The sequence below is a fragment of the Loa loa genome, assembly GCF_000183805.2.
Source record: "Loa loa unplaced genomic scaffold supercont3.284, whole genome shotgun sequence".
Taxonomy (NCBI): Eukaryota; Metazoa; Nematoda; class Chromadorea; order Rhabditida; family Onchocercidae; genus Loa; species Loa loa.
Window position 1 is genome coordinate 65,640 of NW_018108464.1, and position 9,539 is coordinate 75,178.

The following is a 9,539-nucleotide window of genomic DNA, read 5'->3' on the forward strand; positions in this document are numbered from 1 at the left end:
CTTCAAGTGAATCTGAAGTTTTGATCAGTCTTTATATAACAATCATTTAGTTTTCATCGGTGAATGGACTGGAATTACAAATTTAAAACTTTGTTCACGTTTTAAAATATTTCCCAACAATATTGCATGTCATTTTTCGGATATTTATACAAATTTCATCTGAAGGAAATATTCGGCGAATGATTTAATGACATTTCTTTGCAAGGATTAATATTTGAATATTTTATAATACTGTAAACAATACATCGACAGTTTTTTAGTTGGTAAGATTTATTTCTGGTCAACGATTTCAAAATTCAATCATTCTGACACCGATTTATCATTGCTTCCATCCATCTGTGAGGCACAATCATTTCCGCTTAACTCGAAAAAAAGTGCTCAGCTTATCCTGGTTTCAGAATAAAGAAAACATTTATATGAATTTCACCGGAAAAGGAATCCCGATGAGTTTCCGATAAATATCAGACTGGAAATATTGCGACTTTCTCTTTCACTTGATCATATCATTTTTGAGTAGGATGCATTTCTTGAAACTACAAGCAAGTCCAAGGTGTAGCTAATTAAGGTTGAGCAAACCTAGCAGTAGCTGATTCAAATAATCTAAGATTGAATGCGGCTAGGTTGTAGAAATTTTAAATTAATTACTTCGAATTAATAGCACTGAAACGTTCAGCTTTTCTGCTTTATATGGGTATCAAGCCTGTGTTTGACCAAACATAGTTTAATCCAAATGGATTCAGAGATCTTGTTTATAACATTGTTGAGCCTTAGCACAATCGCCCAATAATTCTGACTAGCTTTTAAAAGTCTATTATTTCCTTCCTACAAATTAAAATTCGGAAAAATTTTCTGGAAGTTATTCTCTCATAGATCTTCCAGGATTTTATTGCAAGCCAGAGAGGATCAGTTTCAACTTCGGAAACTGAATTGTAAAAAACAAGATTTTGGACTATACTTCTTCACATCTTTCATTTGCTGCATTAAACTGTGTGGCCAAGACAAACGACCAAAGTGACAAAGTATATCCAAAGTATATCCCAGTGAATCTATCAATGAAATATCCTGCTATTTACAGATAGCTACTGTACGAATTATTGAAGAGAATACCTGTATAAAACAAAAAAGCTCAAAGAAAAGCGAAAAGCTCAAGAAAATGTTTTAGTATTACTAATTCAAGATAAATAATTTAAAATTCCAACAATTTATTTGGCCATGTTCAATATCAACTTGCCTCAGTAAGTCTGCTGATAAGTCTATCAACTTCAATCAACTGGCCTTTAAACTTGCTTGTAGTTTTAGGAAATGTGTCCTACAATCATTTCCACTAGAAAATATATCCAAGTCACCTCCTGTTGTTTTACAGATAGCTACTGCACGACTTTTCGTACTTTAGCCCAAAAACGATACAGATCAAGTAGGAAAGAGGAAATTAAAATATTTCCAATATAACATTCATCGTAAATTGATTCAGACGCCTTTTCGGTATTCTGGAATCATGATAAGTTGAGTATCTCTTCCACATTAAGCAGAAATATCGTTTTAAAATGTGCCCAGCACATGCATAGGGGAAAATAATAAGTTGCATCTTTCATTATCTAATAAATCCTATGCCAACTCCATCTGTACTATATTATTCATGTATGCTGCATGAAATCGAAATAAAACAATATCGAACAATATCAAAATTAAAGTAAAACGAAGTACACAACATAATCTAATGAAAATAATTTGTACCGGTCCTAATCTTTCACATTCTCTCGGAGTAACTGAATGACACCAACTAAAAATCGTTTCCGAAGTAATTCAAGCGTGCAGAGGAGTAAACAACAAAGATTTAAGATTCAGATTTAAGTTGTTTACTTAGACGTATGTGGAATGTTCTGAAATTCATCAAAAGTAAAGTAATCTGTACTGCGGTTACATTAACGCCTGAATTGTATATTTAGTTAAAACTGGAAAAAAAGTATAACTTCACCCAAAAGAAAGCTTGTGCAATTGGGCAAAGTTGGATGAATGAACTGATAAAGAGGATGACATTGAGAAGAGCTGATAAAGAATAATAAAAAAGTTCCTAACGGATTAAAACCTGAGAGCTAAAAACTCACAAGTCACTATCACCAAAGAGACTAGATGATCATGAATCGACACGAAAAGCAAATTTAAATATTAGGACAGCTCGTGGGTAAAAGAAAAAACCAAACTGTTTCCATAAGAATCTCCTACCTGATTTTGTATCTCAAATCTAAAGCTTGGTCTAACTGTTTTGGTTGGGACAGTTAGTTCAAAAATGAAATCCATTCGTTGGTCAACTGCGACTAAATTATGGAATTTGTTTTCAGAACATGGAAACCACCGGTTTTTGGCTACTATTTCCGTAATTGGCCAAGATTTAGATAACTAAATATAGGATATCTATTTATGGTGTAATCATTACGCATACAAATACAACAGCAAATCCGTTCACCGAAAATGATATGGTTTAGTCGATCATCAGAAAATGCTAAAACCCAGGTTTTTTCGTCAAAATTCATCTTATCCCAGAACACTCATGCACTGTCCAACAATTGAAAGAAATAATGTATCTAATCTTTCTTCTTCGGTGGTTGCCAAGCTGCCATCAAATGATAAGAGAAATACATGGCAAAAATATGTATCTGCAAAGCGATCAAGAAAAAAATGTACCAAATAATAACCATTGGGAAAGTTCCACGAAATGTTGGCGTCTGACTATTCTTCATGTCACGCAAATAATCAATAAGTTCTGGTAGTTGTCCACCAACACCTACTGCACACGGTAAAATTCCCATAATAAACTGCCCATAGTAATGATTACGCAACAAGTTTATCTGCAAATAATTACACGCAAATTCATAAGTTATTGAACATGGAAAACAGGTCAAATATCAACTATAAACAGATCATCGATACGGTAGAAATCCACTGTACATTATATGGATGTTGCGAGCTCAAAATTAAGAATTACAATTTTACTATGTAATGTATGAATGAGTGTGAAAATGAATTACATTAAGGATGTATAAAATAATTCAAATGCCTTACCTTAATATTTTTAAGATATTTACTTCATGATGTCTCTATTGTTACAAACATTAGCTATCAATCTTTCTTTGACATTGCGAACTAACCTTATTTCGTTTAAACGAGATCAGGGCAAATATCAATGGGATGAATGAAAAACACCAAACATATTCCCATGGATATGCACTGGGTAGCTGAAGAGACTGATAAAACCGCCATCGTATGCCGAATTCTTCAACAAGTATTTCACCGCCAACTTTAATCCACATTGTCAGTAGTACTAGGAAATGAAGCCCGAACAACAGTTTCAAGTACATCTTATACAGTGCACTACAATAAAACGTTATTTTTATTATGCATCAAAAACTTCAAAATATTTTCTTTTGAGGGGGAACATTATTTCAACTACCTCAACCTAATTAATCTTCATTTCATAACGCACCATCTAATTTCCTTATTCACTACAGTTCTAACCTCTTCCAAAAGCGATCTCCAACTTCACGTCACAATTCCAATTCCATATCATCTATGGGAAAAAAAGATCTCACAGTCAGCTGCTGAAAGATAATAATAGCTAACAACTGCTTATCCATTACTGCTGCTAATGAATAAACAGTTGCTAGCTATTATTGTCTTTCTTTTTAACAAATATTATAATAATATTCCACACTTGATAACTATTATAATATTATAATATGCCTAACTATTCATGTAAATAATGCTTGATCTATGTTCATCCAACGAAAACATTTCACAACTGCAACCAAGACATCTATTAGAATTATGACATTACATTTAGTTATACCTGTTCATTATTTTTCCCTAATCTTTCCCACATTATTACATATGAATAGTTAAAAATGATAAAGATATTTTTAAATATAATACCTGTAATGATAATGTGCTGCAATTCGTTGACGATGCTTGAAATCTGTTCCATCGGTACCCGTAGCTCGAGGACCAAATCGTGATGACATCTTTCTTTTCGCTTCCTTGCAAAGAAATCTTTGAGAAAAGGAAAAAATTAGAAGCTAATTTAACGAGTGATTATTTAAAATATAAAAGTATATCTATACAAATAATTTCAGAACGAATAACTAATCACTTTATAAACTTTGAAATATTTTATTTCTTTTTTTTTCTTACAAAAGATTTTTTCCTTTTTTCTTTTTCTATTTTATCCTTCTTAAAATACACATAATAGAAATGTCACTTTTGTAAAATGAAAAAAGGATGCAATTTTTGACGATAAACTCGATCCTGATAGAGAAAAAAATCATTGATGGAAATGATTGACAATTCAAATTATACACACGCATGTTCCGACCTTTCCCATTCCCCATTAAACCTCATTTTTCCATCATTCGCCCAAAAAGAAAAAGAAAATTACAGCGACCATCCGTCAAATACCAACATACAATATGAAATATATGCTCACAGGGAGGGAAAATTTTTTTCCCCCGCACATTCTGTTGATAATGGCGGAATACCAGTTCTCGGGATTTATCTTTTATTGAGGGAATATTTTTGAGAAAAAGCTTGTTGGATATTTTGGATTGGAATATATTTATACATAGTTAGTGTTATATAATTTAACGGATATTTCACGTGGAAATTTCAGGTTTTTTGTCATTCCACATGATTTAATCATTCATTCATTTGTTTATTGTTTTATTTTTATTCATTTATTAATTCTATTCACTTGTTCATGTTCTCCTTTCATTTGTCCGGAATCTTTTATTTGATATAATCTCAATTGAATTAATTCATTTATTCAGTTCTGAATATGATACATTTTCTTGGAACGTTTTATTGTTGCATCGCCAAGTTTGATAAATGTTAGAACCGACTGGTTGTTTTGCGTAAGACGCTGTTATCATCTGACTTCATTAATTCAGCTATCTTGTTTCGAATTTCGAAAAGTCGACCAAAGTTCGTTTTTTTTTTTTTTGGAGAGTGGAGAGCAAAAACACGTGCACAAATACTAATAGAAGCATTAGGTTTGGGGAAGTTTGAAACTTGAAATATGATCATTATTTTAGGAAATGAAACGTCAGCGACTGGATGGCCATGTAAATAACGGTGACGGTTACGTTCCATATGTGGAAAGGCTTTACAGGTACCGTATTAAACAAATTTAATTTTGGCATTAAGCGAATTTGTAGAAGTTGCAAAATTAACGATGCAACAAAGTTTTGTTCAATTCAAAAGAGGAGATACAAAAGCAGATGAGTAAATATAAAAATGTTACGGGGGTTGCGTTTAAAATATAAGAAAATCGAAAGTGAACTGTAATATTTCGAATCCAAAATTGAATTTGAGTTTAAAAAAAAAGAACATAAATGAATTTCTAAGCAGTTGAAATTCAGATATTTCCCATCTGTTGATGATTTTATTGCTTACATTTAGTGCCTAACTCCTAACTGAGCACGCCTATCAAAGCCAAAATACCGGCAGGTGCAAAATGTTGCAAGTGTTTTAGAATGTGGATAATTGCCAAATGAAGTTTGAAATTAAGCATTTACAGGAAGGAAATTCTGCAAGAAAGTAAACGGATTAGTTCACAAACTTTAGTGATTTTGTAATTTTCAAGCAGTAATTAAACCAAAAAGAAAAAAAATGGAACTTTCGAAAAATGAGAAAATTAATTCCGAATTCGTCAATTTTAATATCCAAACAGTCGGTGATCATTTCTGGGAACGGAAAAAATTGAGGCCTGATAGTCATATATATGGTTTGGTCTCTGTATGAAATAAAATGATTATATTTAAAGAAAAAGAGAAGAACGAAGTTTGACTTTTCCAAGAACCATTTACAGGAAAACACAAGGGGATTATGAAGAAGCTGGTGGATTTTTGGATGACGATGACGAATACGCTAGTGTACGGGAGCGTATAGCGGTAGCGCGTCAAAAACGTAAAATTTAGTTAGATTCCGGGCGAAAACTATTGCCGCCGTTATTTCAAAACATTAAGAAAAAGCCAGTGGAAAAAATTAAAAGGATTATGTCTCCCGTTATGTCTTCCTGTACGGAAATTTAATACGGAAATTGTAACTGCAGGTGCAGATGAAGCAGCGGCTAATTCAAGGTCTCTGATACCACCAGATAATTGTATCGACTGTAAAAAACCATTGTGTGACTCGTATTTGTGGGAAAAGTTCAATTATCCTGTTTGTAATACATGCAGGTTTGTTCTGTTGATACTTTCATCCATAGCTAACGAAGTTTCTGTTGTTTTTCGTAATTGTAAATTTTCGAAGCTTTCAGAACGGAAATTACGATTCTTTAATGAGACACATTACCGCATCGAAAGTCGGTGGATATTTTACATTACTGATTAATACCCACAAAAAAGAAACGAAATAGTGACCACTTAGTTCAATTCCTTCCTGAGGATCAGACTCTCAAAAAAATGCTGGACTAGGTAGTGATTGTTCGGAACAAGAAAGCTAGCGTTTTTTGCACCTGGCTAGTTGTTACTACATATCACTACACGGTTAGCATTGCGCTAGAAACCTTAATGATTATGATTCTGAAGCAGATTTCTTACCCAAGAAGTTGATCTGTGCTTGGAACGAAATTTTTCAGAAACGATCAAGGTGCTCACAAATTGATTTCGCGAACGGAGGCTAAAAATCAGTATCTATTGAAGGATTGTGATCTTGATTTACGTAAACCAGTTTTGAAGTTTATTTCAAAAAAGAATCCACACAACCCTCGTTATGGTGATATGAAGCTGTACCTTAAAGCACAAGTATAATTTAAAGTTGATAATTTTCTTGGTTCAGAGAGAATGCAATATGGACCTTCTGTCAAAAATACGATATAAAATATAATTTTAAGGTCTGTAAATGAAGTTAAATTACGATAAAATAAGAACATTTAGTCAAGTAACTGATCGAATCGGTAGAACATGTAAAAGATGAGTGGAACTTACTTCAAATGAGTAGCTGTTAATTATAAATAAAAAGCTAGATGGCAAATTCGTGTTTCACGAAATCTGCAATCTGACCAAAGCCGTTTTATATCGAATATGTGGATTTTCATAAGCAGCTTTTTATCTATAATGATAGTCTATTCATAAATTTTGCTTCGTAGACTGTTTGCTCGTAAATTTACAATGCACGGATGCTAGGAGAACTTAAGTCTCTCTATCTTCTCTTTAATCACGACCCATTCGCTCAAACTTAACGTTCAAATTTCTCAATCTTGATAATTTTGAGATTTAAGGGACTATTTCCTTATAAATATCTATACGGTGAGCATAATCTACTCCATATTCCTATTAGTGAAAAGGTTAATTGTTTAAATGGATAAATCGCTAAGCAGTTTGAACCATTTTTCTCAAAAATAATATGATTTCCAATGTTAGACTTATTTTGATTTTCTCTGGATATAGTTATATCTCAGTATATCGTGTAATTTTCTTTAAACACAATAATGAGTGAAACAACCTATAGAAAAAAGTACAGCCCTTTCAAGTTAACATGACACAGTTGTTCCTTCCCTTTTTTCTTACGAAAAGTATTACTTATTCATAATTTGATGCTATTACTTATTCACAATTTGATGCTTTTTGTTTGTCAGCGATTTCATAACCATTTGTAGTTGGAACAACGTTGCTTGGAAGTGTACGGATCAAAAGAGGAATTTGAAAAGGCAAAGGAAACACGTACCGTACAAAAGGAAACACGACTAGAAAAGCGCTTCGAGAAGAAAATCAAAGAAATGAGGCAGCAAGTTAGATTTTATGCATTTTTTTTCGCCCCCCAAAACAGTATTTGAATGTGTGTGAAATCAATAAAATCATCGACTTGATATAAATGAATATCTGATAAGCGGTTTAACACTTGTTAAAAAATTATTGTGCCACATAGTCTTGTTAGGGAATGATTTTTTTCTTGATTTCAGACTCTATATCCGGCCTTCTAATATTTCTATCAGACATAACAATTTTCAGGTACATGGATCGAAAATTTTTAAATTCAGCTATGGCAAAGCTCACGATCATGTCTACGGTGATGAGACATATGATTCGGAGAAGGATGAATATTGGAAGACATGCAAAATATGTGATTATAAATTGACGTATGAAAAGTTGTAACGAAGATTGTTCATTTAAGAATAATTTGATATTGCCCTGCTCTTCTAGTAAGAGTAAATCAAGTTTTTAATCATTTTGTGTTGCGTATCTGCTGGTCCCAACAATTGTGCTTGAGTTAGACCATATGCAAACCTTTTGGAAGTGTGGCTGAAGTTTAGACCACGAATTGTTCACTTAATAAGTATTTGACAGGTGACCAGTAATATGTTATATTTAAATAATGGTCTTATTGAAAAGAAAAATGTGGAATTTCTGATAAAAAAGCATGAAGTTGGGAAGTATGCTAGTGGATTTAGATTTTAGTATATGTTTGATTTTCTTGTATTTTTTTCCATCATGTATTGTTTTGTCCATTTGTTTACGTGTACATTACCTCAAGATATATGTTTAAAAAAAGTGTAATTTTAAAGATTATTTTATGCAGTAAAATTGAAATATTACTCAACGATTTACTCTCTTATTACATTAGACACAATGTATTTGCTTACATGTTTCATAACACGTGTTACTGGAAAAATTGCTAAATGTCTTTACAAGTGAACCAAATTGAAATGACTCCTTGTGTTCATGCAGTTTGGGGTTGATGGAAAATACCGGTCAGCAGGTGATCCATACGCGGATTCATGCTATCCCAGCTGAGGTATGTCGGAAGATTTGTACGGGTCAGGTTATTATCACGTTGGCAGGTGCATGTAAAGAATTGATCGACAATTCCTTGGACGCTCAAGCCAAGACTATCGGTTTCTTCATGATTATTATTTATTATTAAGCAAAAGATTGTTATTGGATATGGTACTATCATGTTTACACCACATAAACATTATCTTGAATTAGAAAGAATTATTTAGTTTTTGGGTTTTAGTTTTTGATTAATATTGAAACAAAATCATGAGCCGTAATTTCAATCAAATATTTGATTAGTCATCTTAGCATTTTAACTACTGCTTGATATAATTTGAATGATAATTATTTTATTATATAAAATCACAGTGGAACATTTAGCTTCGAAAAACATAAATACCAAGAATCTAAGAAAAAGTGAAGTCTTTGTGTGTGTCATGCAAATTAATTACTGCAAACACTGTAGAGATACGAGTGAAGAAAATGGGATTTGAAAGAGTGGAAGTGATTGATGATGGTACCGGAATTCACTCACTCAATTTCGATGCTTTATGTAATTTTTTCTTTTAATTGAAATCAAGAGTGTTCGTAAAAACGAGATCAACTGGATAATTCCTATCATTATTAAGTTCGAACAGTTTTCATGACAAAATTTACGCTACGCTATATGTGGAGGGGAAGGTATAAGATAGACATTCCTGGCGAAGATTCATATTTTTCAATTTTATGGGTCAATTTGAATTTTACATTATATGTGTCAAGCGTTATTCTTTA

At 32.4% G+C, this 9,539-nt stretch overlaps 3 protein-coding genes across 3 annotated transcripts in view; 2 read left to right on the forward strand and 1 right to left on the reverse strand.

Moving 5' to 3' along the window:
- Positions 1 to 2,550: 2,550 nt before the first annotated feature.
- On the reverse strand, positions 2,551 to 4,033 carry LOAG_09880 (hypothetical protein). The gene is made up of 3 exons (XM_003145407.2): positions 3,928 to 4,033; positions 3,147 to 3,369; positions 2,551 to 2,846 (listed from the first exon to the last, which is right to left on the reverse strand). Exons 1-3 carry the CDS (start codon positions 4,014 to 4,016, stop codon positions 2,583 to 2,585), a joined length of 576 nt encoding a protein of 191 aa, XP_003145455.1. The 5' UTR covers positions 4,017 to 4,033; the 3' UTR covers positions 2,551 to 2,582.
- A 779-nt stretch (positions 4,034 to 4,812) lies between these two features.
- On the forward strand, positions 4,813 to 8,344 carry LOAG_09881 (xeroderma pigmentosum group A). The gene is made up of 7 exons (XM_020448037.1): positions 4,813 to 4,971; positions 5,082 to 5,158; positions 5,858 to 5,955; positions 6,101 to 6,227; positions 6,629 to 6,794; positions 7,649 to 7,780; positions 8,001 to 8,344. Exons 2-7 carry the CDS (start codon positions 5,085 to 5,087, stop codon positions 8,142 to 8,144), a joined length of 741 nt encoding a protein of 246 aa, XP_020301784.1. The 5' UTR covers positions 4,813 to 4,971; positions 5,082 to 5,084; the 3' UTR covers positions 8,145 to 8,344.
- Positions 8,345 to 8,715: 371 nt separating this feature from the next.
- The window catches only part of LOAG_18383 (CBR-PMS-2 protein), a 9,281-nt gene continuing 8,457 nt past the window's right edge, over positions 8,716 to 9,539 (forward strand). The window contains exon 1 of the mRNA XM_020451043.1: positions 8,716 to 8,884. Within this exon, the coding sequence (XP_020305213.1) occupies positions 8,728 to 8,884 (157 nt within the window). The 5' untranslated portion in view covers positions 8,716 to 8,727. The remainder of the gene's footprint in view (positions 8,885 to 9,539) is intronic.

Bases quoted from the DNA above. Each gene is read 5' to 3' on its own strand.
- LOAG_09880 (XM_003145407.2), bottom strand. From the start codon at position 4,016: ATGTCATCACGATTTGGTCCTCGAGCTACGGGTACCGATGGAACAGAT. The intron at 3,370-3,927 runs GTATTATATTTA...GTTTTATTGTAG, and splicing joins GCAGCACATTATCATTACAG to TGCACTGTATAAGATGTACT. The intron at 2,847-3,146 runs GTTAGTTCGCAA...AATTATTTGCAG, and splicing joins TCTCGTTTAAACGAAATAAG to ATAAACTTGTTGCGTAATCA.
- LOAG_09881 (XM_020448037.1), top strand. From the start codon at position 5,085: ATGAAACGTCAGCGACTGGATGGCCATGTAAATAACGGTGACGGTTAC. The intron at 6,228-6,628 runs GTTTGTTCTGTT...GAAATTTTTCAG, and splicing joins CCTGTTTGTAATACATGCAG to AAACGATCAAGGTGCTCACA. The intron at 7,781-8,000 runs GTTAGATTTTAT...AACAATTTTCAG, and splicing joins TCAAAGAAATGAGGCAGCAA to GTACATGGATCGAAAATTTT.